This window comes from Phoca vitulina, unplaced genomic scaffold (assembly GCF_004348235.1).
Source record: "Phoca vitulina isolate PV1807 unplaced genomic scaffold, GSC_HSeal_1.0 scaffold1, whole genome shotgun sequence".
Classification (NCBI taxonomy): Eukaryota; Metazoa; Chordata; class Mammalia; order Carnivora; family Phocidae; genus Phoca; species Phoca vitulina.
Window position 1 is genome coordinate 19,024,588 of NW_022589704.1, and position 14,353 is coordinate 19,038,940.

The 14,353-nt window shown below is 36.9% G+C and overlaps 1 protein-coding gene across 7 annotated transcripts in view; it reads left to right on the forward strand.

Moving 5' to 3' along the window:
- The window catches only part of USP37 (ubiquitin specific peptidase 37), an 81,898-nt gene that overhangs the window by 30,887 nt on the left and 36,658 nt on the right, over positions 1 to 14,353 (forward strand). For all 7 annotated transcript variants that reach the window (XM_032402276.1, XM_032402327.1, XM_032402294.1 and 4 more), the window contains 4 exons: positions 6,039 to 6,200; positions 12,048 to 12,179; positions 12,334 to 12,457; positions 13,555 to 13,745. In XM_032402276.1, the coding sequence (XP_032258167.1) occupies positions 6,039 to 6,200; positions 12,048 to 12,179; positions 12,334 to 12,457; positions 13,555 to 13,745 (609 nt within the window). The remainder of the gene's footprint in view (positions 1 to 6,038; positions 6,201 to 12,047; positions 12,180 to 12,333; positions 12,458 to 13,554; positions 13,746 to 14,353) is intronic.

Below are 14,353 nucleotides of genomic sequence, written 5' to 3' on the forward strand. Positions count from 1 at the left end.
CAGTGGTAACTAAGTTATTTGAATTTAAGACACATATATCTGTTTATTAGAAGAATTTTAAAGGAATCCAAGTTTTTACAAAAACCTAAATTTAGTTTGTAAATAATTAAACGTGGTACAAATTTCTTCTCAAAATAATAGAATTCACTGCACATGGGAATGGCTAAGGAAAATAAATTTTTTTAATGCAAAGCTTTGTTCAAAGATGAAGTGAAAATTTCCAAATCAGTGAGAAAAAAACTGATATTGAGTAAAGGCTGAAGTCATAGGGCACATGGAAAACACAGACTAGAGTCAAGTAGAAAACCAGCATGAGATTGGAAACTGAACATGACCCCAGGCCAGAATTTGGTTTCTTAAATGAAGCTGCATATCTAGAACTGCTCTCTGTGCTAATAAATCAAGGCAAAACACTTCTGTAGAACTACCTGGGTTTGGAACCATAAATGTGCTGCTTGCCTGATGCTCCCCGAGCAGAGTGCAAATACACAGAAATGGGAATTTCAGTGACTGGCATCTGTGTTACCAGCATAGGGACAGGAATTCTGAACCTCTAATGTAAAGTCCCATGCAGATTAGAGGTCCACACTGAGGCAACTACTGAACAAGTCAAGAATGCCTGATTGTTGGAATGCAACACAGAAAGAAGGTGGTTAATGTGAAATGAAATGAAGAGACTTATGTTGCACTCCATGGTCTCCTCCATGTCTTTTTTTTTTTTTTTTAAGATTTGTTTATTTTAGAGAAAGCATGTGAGCAGGGGGAGGGGCAGAGGGAGAGGGAGAGAGAGAATCTCAAGCAGATTCACCACCAAGCACAGAGCTGGATGTAGGGCTTGATCTCACAACCCTGAGATGATGACCTGAGCCGAAACCAAGAGTCAGAGGCTAACCAACTAAGCCACCCAGGCACCCCTATCCTCCATGTCTTAATAGCATTTTGGAGAAAATAAGACCAAGGAAAATAAAGACAAGGAATTTGTCAGAGAAATAATGGATGAAAATGATGAAAGTCCACACATTGAAAAGCTTCAACAAATGCCAAACAGCAGATACTTTAAAAAAAAAAAAAAATCCACATTGTAGATGAAATTTTAAAAGGTATTTGAAGGAAAATATTTATAAAAAGAAAAGAGGTTGACATTAGCAACAGCAGAAACAAGACACTGGAGTAACAGCATCAAAGAATTCTATACCCAGCTAAATTATAATTCAAGAGTGCAGACAAATAATGCTGTTTTTAGATACAGAGACAATTTATTCTGCAAGAAGCAAACTGAACAAAGGAAGGAATGAAAATATCAGTGAGCAAAAAAAATTATAAAAGCATATTTAAAAATCTAAATACTTTTAAAATTCTTTTGTATAATAAGTGCATATGGTAGAAACTTCAGAAGTTACAGGGTGCATACAGTGGAAAGTAAATCTCCCTTTCTTTTCTAATTCCTAGTTTATTTTTCCAGAGGCAACTACTATTATTAATATCCATTAAGGATTATCTTATGCATCTAAATAGTTTAATAGTTTTTATAAAATGAGGCTACAATAGGCTTGAAAGCAAAACAATTAATAAAAATTAGACAATAAGGAGAAATACAGGAGTGGGAAAGAGTATAGGGAAATTAAAACATTTTAAGTTACTTTTGAGAACTTAGGTTATACATATTAAAAAGTTAAAGGTGACTTCCACTTCTGGCCAAGATGGAGTAAAAGGGACCAGATTTGCCCTCCTTCATGAAACAACTGAGGACCTGGACAAAATACATGAAATATTATGGGTCTCATGACATTGGACATGAGGCAGTGAAGGACAGTGATCCATGAGAGATGGGAAACAAATGAAATTAGCCTGTTGACTGCCCCCCCTTGCTTCCTGGAGAAAGTTCCCAGGCTGCCACGCAAGGAGGGGGAACCGAACAGAGCCCTGTGCTCTTCCTGAGTTGAGGAAATGGAGCTGGGAGTCCTGGGAAGCCAAGGCATCTGGAATTCACAGAACAGAGACTGGAGGGGATAACTAAACAGAGAAAGAACTGCAGAGGTTCCCCCTTGAGTATTCAGTTGACTGCTGATCAACTTATGCAGGTGAGTAAACGAGCCAAGGCCTGGGAAGGAAGCACCCACAGGATCTAAGGGAATAATAGTTGGAGTTCACGTAAAGCCAGACATGTTCCTGTTCCTGATAGCAGGAGTTTGCATGCTAAGAAAGGTCTTGCCTCATTAACAAGGAAATCTATCCCTGGACTAATTGCTGCTCTGTTCCCACGTAACAAACCTTAAAAGCAAGACTCACTCAGATCATACTGTTTCCGGGTAACCTAACCACATCTCAGAGCAAAATTCTGGAGTGTTTACAGAAATCAAAAATATCTGGCACCCAATAAGATAAAATTCTCAGTGTCTGGCATCCAAGAAAATATACTAGGCAGACAAACAAGCAGAAAAATACAACTCATATGGAGGAGAAAAATTAATAAATACTGACTCAGAAATGACAGGTGATAGAATTAGTACATGGATATTAAAAGTTATTAGTCCAGAAAAAAAAAAAAAGTTACTAGTCCAGATCAGTCATGATGTTAAATATAAATACAATATGTTCCAGTTAAAGAGAGAAAGACTGGATTTTAAAGGAAGAAAAATAATAGTCTGTATCCTATTTAAAAGAAACAACTACAACATAAAGAAGAAAGGTTGAAAGCAGAAGGATGGAAGCAAATATACCTTGCACTGTTCAAACTACAGTGTTTAGTAGTGCACAGTAAGAGATACAACTAATAGAAAGCTAATGATAAATTTTAGGGTAGGGGCATCTGGCTGGTTCAGTCAGTAGAGCATGTGACCCTTAATCTTGGAGTTGAGTTCCAGACCTGCATTGAGTGTAGAGATTACTTACAAATAAAATCTTAAAAAAAGAAACTGTAAGCAGATTAAAGACCTAAATAGGAGGAAAATGAGAATTAAAACTTTTCGGAGAGGGGCGCCTGGGTGGCTCAGTCGGTTAAGCCTCTGTGTTTGGCTCAGGTCATGATCTCAGGGTCCTGGAATCGAGTCCCGCAGAGCAGGGAGCCTACTTCACCCTCTCCCTCTCCCTCTGCTGCTCCCCCTGCTTGTGCTCTCTCTCTGTCAAATAAATAAATAAAATCTTTAAAAAAAAAAAAAAACTTGAAGAAAATAGGAAAATATTTCTGTGACCTTACATTACAGAATTATAGAATTCTTTTTTTTTTTTTAAGATTTTATTTATTTATTTGACACACAGAGAGAGATAGCGAGAGCAGGAACACAAGCAGGGGGAGTGGGAGAGGGAGAGCAGGCTTCCTGCCAAGCAGGGAGCCCGATGTGGGGCTCGATCCCAGGACCCTGGGATCATGACCTGAGCTGAAGGCAGACGCTTAACGACTGAGCCCCCCAGGCGCCCAGAATTAATTCTTAAGACACAAAAATTGAAACCATAGGGCAGTGGCCAGGCAGCCCAGCTTCGCAAAGGCTCTTGTTGCACTGTGGCCTGCCACCAGGATGCTCAAGAGGGAGGTCAACTCTGTGGTCTGGGGTGCGGGGAGGCAGCGAAGGAGGAGGAACCTGCTCCTGCAAAAGTAGAAACGAAGCCAAAAAAGGCAGCAGAAAAGGATAAATCCTCAGACAAAAAAAGTGCAAACAAAGGGGGAAAGAGGGAACAAAGGGAAAATAGGCTAAAGTGGCTAACCAGGAAAGACATACTTGCAGAAAACAGAGAAACTGGGGCACCTGGGTGGCTCAGTTGGTTAAGCATCTGCCTTTGGCTCGGGTTGTGATCCCAGTGTTCTGGGATCGAGCCCCATGTTGGGCTCCCTGCTCAGTGGGGATCCTCCTTCTCCCTCTCCCTCTGTAGCTCCCCCTGCTTGGGATCTCTTTCTCTGTCAAATAAATAAAAAGCTTTTAAAAAAAGAAAATGGAGAAACTAAAAATGAGGAGAGTCCAGCCTCAGATGAAGCAGGAGAGAAAGAAGCCACATCTGAGTGGTATCATAAACCATGTCTTATCTGTGGTCCTTGTCTCCCTTCTTGTATAATCTGGAGGAATATTTTTATCAACTATTTTATAAATGCAAGTTTTTTAGTAGCTCTAGAAACATTTTTAAGGAGGGAATCCCACCTCATCCCATTTTTTTTTTTAAGTGTAAAAATTTTTTTTTAAATCATTTGCTGATTGTTTCTTGGTACAACCAGAAAGTAGTAGGATATTGAATATGGGAGACTTTGATTGTCTTGGGTGTCAGCTTAACATTCCATAGATGGGGTAGTTTTGCTAACCTATAATATCAAGCATACTAAATGGCAGTTTGGAGTCAGTCATGCATTTAATAGGTCATGAACATTTTAAATTACTTCTTTCCCCATGTTGTTTTTGATAGAATTGTTTCCTAAAGAAAACCACTCCTTGATCTTGGCTCCCCCGTCAGAATTTTGTACACTCTGTAACATCTTGGCAGTCTAGTTTTCCTAGTAACTTTGATAATGTGCTGTGCAAGATTGAAAATTTGAGTATGTAGTGTATATGATATTGTGAATTAATGGGACTTAACAGTGTAACAGCATATCAACATTTCAAGATAATTGGTACTTGATAAGAAAAATTATCATTATCAATTATCATAAATTGGTACTTGATTAAGGAAAATTTGCCTTCAAATTTTAATCTGGAAGGTCACTGGAAGATGTTTTATTTTTTAAAATTTTTTTAAAGATTTTATTTATTTATTTGACAGAGACACAGTGAGAGAGGGAACACAAGCAGGGGGCGTGGGAGAGGGAGAAGCAGGCCTCCCGCGGAGCAGGGAGCCCAACGCGGGGCTCGATCCCAGGACCCTAGGATCATGACCTGAGCCGAAGGCAGACGCTTAACAACTGAGCCACCCAGGTGCCCCACTGGAAGACGTTTTAGAAAAGAATTACAACTACATGAGTTTTTAGATTTTTGGTACATACACTAAGAATTGTGTGCAAATTGAAATGTCTACTCATCCTCAGAACAACCAATAAAAACTGAATTATGAAAGAAAAAAATTAAAACCAAAAAAGGTTGATAAAGACTATGTAAAAACTTAAAACTTAGAACATATACAGGGCTCCTGAGTGGCTTAGTCGATTAAGCGTCTGCCTTTGGCTCAGGTCATGATCCTGGGGTCCTGGGCTCAAGCCCTGAGTCGGGCTCCCTGCTCGGCAAGGGAGCCTGCTTCTCCCTCTCCTTCTGCCTCCCACTCCCCCTGCTTGTGTTCTCTTTCTCTCTGTCAAATAAATAAAATCTTTAAATTAAAAAAGAAAAAACTTAGAGCATATAATAGACAAAGGATTACAACGTGAAATATAGGAAAAACTGCAAATCATTAAGAACCCAGTATAAAACTAAGGGTACACAAAAGCAGTTCAGAGAAGAGCAAACAATTATAAAAATATGTTCAACTTCAGTAGTAATCAGGAAGATGCAAAATAGAACAACAGTGAGATCAGTTTCCCTCATTAATGTAATGGAGACCATGTGAAGAAATGGAAATTCACTGTTAGTGGAAATAGGAATTGGTACAGTCTTCTTGAAAAACAAATTACAAGGTCTCAGAAAATTAAAAATTAAAAATGCTTATTCCTAACATTTTCACTTCTAAGCATATAAACTAAAGGAAGTTCTCCAGGAGATTATATAAAAGAATATTTTTTGTGTCATTATTTGTAATAGTGGGAAAAATTAACTGCCTAAATGTTAACTGATGTATCATATCCATTAAGTGAATAAAAGTAAATAGCAAAGTAAAACTATATTATAGTTTTTCTCAAGTCATTAGTAATTATAGGTTAAGTAGGTATAGTATCATATGCCTCTTCAGCTGTCTATTGACAGACTTGCTAATTTACATTTGGGGAATTTTTCCCCAGGTGATCATTATTATTGATATTTCCTCAAGTTTAGGATTTTTTTTTTTTCAGACATTGACTTCTCTGAATCTGCTAGGGGAAAAAATAGCATGCAAAATTGTTTTGCTTATGCACTATCTATTCTGTTTTATAGGACCAATGTTTCAAGCCAAACTCCCTCTGCCAAAAGAAGTTTGGGATTTCTTCCTCAACCAGCTCCTCTTTCTGTTAAAAAACTGAGGTGTAACCAAGATTACACTGGCTGGAACAAACCAAGAGTGCCCCTTTCCTCTCACCAACAGCAGCAACTTCAGGGGTAGGTAAATTCTTTATAGTTTACTTTCTTTTTATAAAGTCATTAACTGAAGCATATTTTGCTTGATGTCAAAAAAATGATGAAAGGAGTCATATTAATTATAGTTCTCAAATATGTACTCACTTATTAAAGATTTATCACATCCATAAATAATGGTAACCCCATTATCCAGTCTCCAGTTTTTGAACTTTGAAAAAAATATGTGTATATAACATAATCATAAAGTAGAAAATGTGTATTCTCCAATCAGACATACTTCATCATTACTGCTGAGATACTTTAACATTGTTTTATGTATATCCTCCCCATCCCCTTCATGCTTATATTTTTATTAAACACATAAAAAAGAGATCATAGTATAATAACTGTAATAATAATAGTAGCAGTCTTACCTGAAGTCTTTGTTATATGCCAAATACTGTGTGCTACGTGCTTAAATAGATTTTTTTCTTTAAATCCTCACAGCCCCTCTGTGAGCTAGATGTATCAAAAATCTGCTTTTACAAATGAAGTAACCAAGGCTTAAAGAAGTTAATTAACTTTCTCAAGGTGATATAGTAAGTGGTACAGCAGTAGTAAATCTAGTCAGTTGGACTTCACTTGCATTCTTTTTTTTTTTAAGATTTTATTTTTATTTTTATTTATTTATTTTTTATATATATTTTTTAAGATTTTATTTATCAGAGAGAGAGAGACAGAGGCAGGCAGAGGGAGAAGCAGGCTCCTTGCTCAGCAAGGAGCCCGATGTGGGACTCGATCCCAGGACGCTGGGATCATGACCTGAGCCGAAGGCAGACGCTTAACTGACTGAGCCACCCAGGTGTCCGATTTTATTTATTTTTAGAGAGGGAGAGTGGGCATGCATGAGCAGGGAGAGGAGCAGAGGGAAAGGGAGAGAGGGGGAGAGAGTGAATCTCCAACTGATTCCACGCCGAGCACAGAGCCTGATGCAGGGCTCAATCTCATGACCCTGAGATCATGACCTGAGCCGAAATCAAGAGCCAAATGCTCAACCGACTGAGCCACCCAGGCTCCCCTCCACTTGCATTCTTAACCACTGTGCTCTGTTCTCTGTTCCCTGATTTTTTCACTCCACATTGATCATGGGCTTCCTCATATATTAATACATAACCTTCAGCCACGTTAGTATGCATTTAGATTTCCCTTTTTTCCCATTACAATCCAGGCTAGAATGAACATTCTCATATACATATCTTTTTAAAATTTATTGGAAGTTTTCTATAGGATAAATTATTGGAAGTGTATTTTCATTAAGATTAAAGGAAGGCACTTTGAAATGTTTTATTACTATTACCAAATTGCTGTCCTCAAACTACCAGCTTGTTTTCAGTGTCATTCAGATTACTGTTTTTGTACCAGCTTAAGGTTATCTTTTTACTTCAATGAGTGGCATCTCCCAATTTGGCTTATCCATTGTAATATATATGTTTCATGTCTTAGCAGATAATAACATAAAATATACAGTGAAGGTATTTTACTTTCTTCTCTGTTTACCTGTTCCTTTTCACTGAGCTTTTTTTTTTTTTTTTAAGAGAGACTAAGTGTGTGCATGTGCAAGCAGCGGGGAGAGGCAGAGAATCATAAGCAGGCTGCATGCCCAGCATGAAGCCTGATAAAAGGCTCGATCTCACGACCCTGAGATCACCTGAGCAGAAATCAGGAGTCAAATGCTTAACCAACTGAGCCATCCAGGCGCCCCAATAGACAAAATGTTTAAATAAACTGCAGGGAGAAAAACAGTTGTAAAATAATAGCTGAAGATCATCAGTACTCCACTTTCAATAATGGATAGAATATATAGACAGAAAAACAGTAAGAAAATATAGGATTTGACCAACACTATAAACTGCCTAGATCTTACGGATGTATATAGAACACTCCACCCAATAACAACATAATACACATTCTTCTCAAATGCACATGAAACATTCTCCAGGAGAGACCATATGTTAGGCCACAAAATAAGTCTTAATTTTAAAGGTTTGAAATCATCTAAAGTATCTTCTTGAACCACAATAAAATGAAGCTGGAAATCAGTTATAGATGGAAAAATGGAAATATGTAGAAATTAAGTACACACTCTTAACCAGTAATGTCAAAGAAGAAATCACAAGGGAAATTTAAAAAAATACTTAGAGATGAATGAAAGCTTTAGCGGCCTACCAGAATTGAGGGATGCAGCAAAAGCAGTGCTCAGAGGGAAATCTATAGCAGGAAACATCTACATTAAAAAAGAAATGTTGGTGAGGCTGTGAAGAAGTTGGAACCCTTGGACTTTGCTGGTGGGAATGTAAAATGGTGCAGCTGCTATGGAAAATAGTATAGCAGTTCCTCAAAGAATTAAAAGTAGAATTACCATAAGATCCAGCAAGTCTGTTTCTGGGTATATATCCAAAAGAATTGAGAGCAGTGACTTGAACAGATATTTATACACCCATGTTTCACCTAAAGGTGAAAGCAACCCATGTGTCCAATGGTAGATAAACCAAATGTGTTTTAGACATGTAATGGAATACTGTTTAGCTTTTTTTTTTTTTTTTTTAAAGATTTTATTTATTTATTTGAGACAGAGAGAATGAGAGAGAGAGAGCACATGAGAGGGGGGGGGGTGAGAGGGAGAAGCAGGCTCCCTGCCGAGCAGGGAGCCCGATGCGGGACTCGATCCAGGGACTCCAGGATCATGACCTGAGCCGAAGGCAGTCGCTTAACCAACTGAGCCACCCAGGCGCCCTAGCTTTAAATAGGAAAGAAATTCTGACACATGCTACAATGTGGATGAACCTTGAAGACATGCTAAGTGAAATAAGCTGGTCACCAGAGGACAAACACTGTATGATTTCACTTATATGAATTACCTAGAATAGTCAGATTTCATAGAGTCAGAAAGAATGGTGATTGCCAAGGAGAGGGCAATAGGGAATTATTGTTAAATGGGTACAGAGTTTCAGTTCCAGAAAATGAAAAAATTCTGGAGATTGATAGTGGTGATAGTTGTACAACACTGTGAATGTACTTAATGCGTCTGAAACTGTGCACCTTAAAATGGTTAAATAGTGGAGCTCCTGGGTGGCTCATTCGGTAGGGCATGCATGCAACTCGTGATCTCTGGGTTGTGAGTTTGAGCCCTACGTTCGGCATAGAGTTTGCTTAAAAAAAATCTTTATAAAAATGGTTAAATGGTAAACTTTAATGTGTATTTTATCATGATTTTTAAAAAAATGACCTCAAATCAATAACCTGACTTTACACCTTAAGGAACTAGAACAAGAAGAGCAAACTAAACGCAAAAGCTAGCAGAAGGAAGATGAGAGATAAATAAAATAGAGACTAGAAATTCAAGAGAAATACAAAATCAACAAAACCAAAAGTTGATTCTTTGAAAAGATCAACAAAATCAACAAACCTCTTATCTAAACTGATAAAAAGAGAAGACTCACATAACTAAAATCAGAAACACAAGTGAGTGTATTACTACCAACCTTACCAAAATAAAAAAGATTTTAAGACAATACTGTGATTTCACCACCAAATTAGATAACTAGATGAAATGGGCAGGTTTCTAGAAAGAAGAGTTGTGCAGCTCTGAAAAAGAAAGTGTAAAAAGTTGAAAGGTATGTGAACTCAAAGCCAAAATGAGATACCATTTTTTACACCCACAAAGGTGGCTATAATTTTAAAAAAGAAACCTGAAAATAACAAAGTATGTGTTAAGTTAAAAAAAGTCACTAAAGAGTATACACTGTATAGCATTCCTATCTTTTGTTTTTTACGAAAAAAGAAGTAAAATATACATGTTTGATTTTATGTATACATAAACTATTTCAAATATATAAAATGGAATATGTAAAATGTAATGTTATATTTAATATTTTATGTTTTATTTAAATTAGAATATAATACACAATATTTAAATCTAAAATTTTATGTATTACATAAAATATATAGATACTTCACTTTTTGTATTTTAAGTTGCTGTGTCTTCAAGTTCACTGGTATTTTCTTCAGTGTCTAATCTGGTAATCTCATTCAATAGTATTTTCATCTATTGTGTTTTCCATCTCAAATTAATTTGGGGGTCTTTTATATCTTCTATTTCTTTCCTCTTAGGTTTATGGTTTTCTTTGCACCTGTGATCACATGAGGCATATTTATAATAGCTGTTTTAATATCTGCAATTGGGTTTGATTATTCTGAGACTTGTGTTTATTAAGCTCTTTGGTGTCAAATCTAGAGTGGACCTTATTCTAAGGCTAATTTAATTCCTTTTCTAAAGCACGGCTCTTCGGGGATTTCTAGTAATATCCTATGAGTTCACCTAAGTCTCTCCACTATGGTGGGAACTCAAACAATTTTGGGTCCTGCATGAGCTCTGGGAATTATTCTGTTAATAGCTCCCCAGTAATCATTCATTTCCTTGAAGTTCTTGCCTGGTGTCTTGGGGTTTTACCCTAAGCATGCACAGGTTGGTATTCAGCCAAATACCCAACAGACTGTGCATATTTCTGGAGTTCTTCCTTTGCACAGCTCCCTCCTCTCAGGTACTCTGTCCCAGAAATCTTAGCAGCCTCAGCCTATCAAACTCCAGTTTCTTTCAGCTCAATTCAGCATGATTTCTGGGCTCTGTTTGGGTACCCCTCCCTGGATTGCAGTTCACAAATTGCCTGCAGCCAGAAACCCTGCATAATGGATGGCACTCACACTGTTTGTTTCCCTTCTCTTAAGAATCACAATCTTGAGCTGCCTGTTGTTCAGTATTTTGTCTGTTGTTTTTTTCATTGTCTGTGGTAGTAGGATAATTCCAGACCCTGATACTTTCTCGTAGTCTGAAGTGAAAGTTCTCCAGGGTATTCAGAATTGACATCACCGGTGTTCACAGGAATATCATATACCTCTGAATGTGAAACCCTTGGAAGGACACAGTATCACTGTGTGTCACTATGTGCTTTTCCAGCCTGAGCTGAATCTCATCATGAAGAAATAGCAAACCCAACATTAGGAACAGTCCATTAAAAAATAGTGGTGGGGGTGGGGAGGTTGTATTCTTCACAAATGTCAATGTATGCTAGGTAAGAGCATATCAGCATTAAATTTGATAATGCTGGTAACTCTGCTTTGATTATATACGGGAATCTTCTTGTTTTTGTGAAATACACCCTGAAGCATTTAGGGCTGAAGGGTTATGATCTATGTAACTTATTCTCACATGGTTTAGGAGAAATACAGGGAGAGGTACATTAAATGGTAAAGCATATAGTACAAAAGATTAACAATTGGTAAATATGGATAAAGAATATTCTTGTGCAGCTTTTTTGAGAGTTTGGGAATATCTTCAAATACAAGTGTTTTAAAAATATGTGCTTTAGAAAAACGTTTGGCAGTACCCACTAAACCTAAACACATACATCCTGTGACCCAGCAGTTCTACTTCTGGGCATATACTTAAGAGAAGTGAGTTAAGTTATATCTCTCAATGAAAAAATTAAAATTATAAATAAGAACAAATAGCTCTTTGGATAAGTCCCCAGTTATTTTTAGCATTCATTTGAAAATGTATAATTTTCTTTGTTACAGTCTTATAATGCAGTGGTTCTCAAAGTATGGTCCCCAGACCAACAGCATCAGCATCAACTGGAATCCTGTTAGAAATGCACAGTTTTGCCCCCTCTCTGTCTAGATCTACAGTTTCTAGTTGCGGCCCAGCAATATGTATTTTAACAAGCCCTCCACGTGATTGTGATGCGTGCTGTACTGGAGAACCCCCTACTTAAATGAACATATGTCAGGAACTACTGTTGTCTTCAAAAGTACTATTTTTTTCATTTTCAGCTTCTCCAATTTGGGAAATACCTGCTATATGAATGCTATTTTACAGTCTTTGTTTTCACTTCAATCATTTGCAAATGACTTGCTTAAGCAAGGTATCCCATGGAAGAAAATTCCACTCAATGCACTTATCAGGTAATTGTTACATACTTACTAAGTAACCTTTTACCTTATTGGTTATAGAATAGAGTTTTAGACACTTAAACTTTTATGTGTCATTGTTAACAGTCTTTAAAATATGCTAACCAGACTTTTGTAAAATGTCACTAAACTTCTCTTGTTTTAACAGACGCTTTGCACACTTGCTTGTTAAAAAAGATATCTGTAATTCAGAGACCAAAAAAGATTTACTCAAGAAGGTTAAAAATGCTATTTCAGCTACGGCAGAGAGATTCTCTGGTTATATGCAGAATGTGAGTACTAATTGTTTTTAAACATTTTAGAGATAAGGGAAATTGAAATGATTTCAGTGTATTATCTAATTTCTATTTTAAAATGAGATTTGTGGGGCGCCTGGGTGGCTCAGTTAGTTGAGCAACTGCCTTCAGCTCAGGTCATGATCCTGGAGTCCCGGGATCGAGTCCCACATCGGGCTCCCTGCTCAGCGGGGGGTCTGCTTCTCCCTCTGACCCTCTTCCCTCTCGTGCTCTCTGTCTCTCATTCTGTCTCTCTCAAATAAATAAATAAAATCTTTAAAAAAATAAAATAAAATGAGATTTGTGTACATATGTTCAAGTTGAAAAACCTGAGGACTTACGGTAAGGTTTAATAAATATGACTCTTCTGTGTATTTTATCATATTTGAAAAATACAGATATCATTTGCCATTATAGGAACTTGGGCTATTTTAGCTACAAAGGCTATCTTAAAAAAAAATACTTTATCTTAAAGGAGTGATTCATTTATTCATTCATGCTAATCCAACTGGTAGTTAAAAATATAAAATCTGGGGCGCCTGGGTGGCTCAGTTGTTTAAGCGACTGCCTTCAGCTCAGGTCATGATCCTGGAGTCCCGGGATCGAGTCCCACATTGGGCTCCCTGCTCAGCGGGGAGTCTGCTTCTCCCTCTGACTCTCCCTCCTCTCATGCTCTCTCTCTATCATTATCTCTCTCAATAAATAAATAAAAATCTTTAAAATAAAAAAAATAAAAAATATATATAAAATCTGTCATTGTTCTTTTTTAAAAATTTTTCTTTAAATTCATTTTAACATAGTGTTGTGTATGTAATAACGCACTGTATGTTACATGTGTAATATAACATACAACACTATACAATAATATAGTGCATTATTAGTTTCAGAGGTAGAATTTAGTGATTCATCAGTTGCAGTGTCATTTGTTCTTATTCACAAAATATGTACCCCCAAATTGTTAGAGTAAATCTGACCTTTTTCACATATGGTACTGACCTCCGAGTGCTTTAGTTGTATAAATCACAATGTTAGCAAGCTATCATTGTGGTAGGAAAGGTTTTGATCTTATGATTAAAGATATTGTGCCTTCTTAGGATGCTCATGAATTTTTAAGTCAATGCTTAGACCAGCTGAAAGAGGACATGGAAAAGTTAAATAAAACTTGGAAGACCGAACCTGTTCCCGGAGAAGAAAATTCGTCAGATATTTCAGCCACAAGGGTGTACACTTGCCCTGTTATTACTAACTTGGAGTTTGAGGTTCAGCACTCCATCATCTGTAAAGCGTAAGTACCCTTTAAGAAAACTCTTTGCCCTTTTAATTCTTTATGGGAGGTGATTAAAATTCTTCTAGAAGGTTTTAATTCTTATCTTCCTTTCTGTGTCATAAGGACACATAAATGCGTAGATTCTACCAAACATCTCTTTTCAAAGCATCTTTATCTTCTGTAAAAATGCTTTGTAGGGTGAGAACTAAGGACAACTTGACTATTTTGTCATGTGCTGTAGTGCTGACTAAACATTTAATTTCGCTCTACAAGTTTGTTTTTGTGGGGTTTTCTTTTAATCTCTATGTGTAATATCGAGTACTTTCGGAATACTTGTTCTTTTCTTTTTCCCTGAAAAGACTCCCTCCTATTGCTTATTTTATTAAACCAAATTGTTTTTATTAAAAATGGGTGGTTTTTTTTTTTACAGGATCAAAATTTGAATTATTTTTAACTTTTGCAGTGCTTTTTAACCATGTTTATATTGATTATTCAGGCTGACTTTCTACATTTAGGTAATTTCCATGCTCATTACCAAGACTTCTTTCTATATCATGCATTCACATCAAAAGGTTCTATTTTGAGGGGCGCCTGGGTGGGTCAGTCATTAAGCGTCTGCGTCGGCT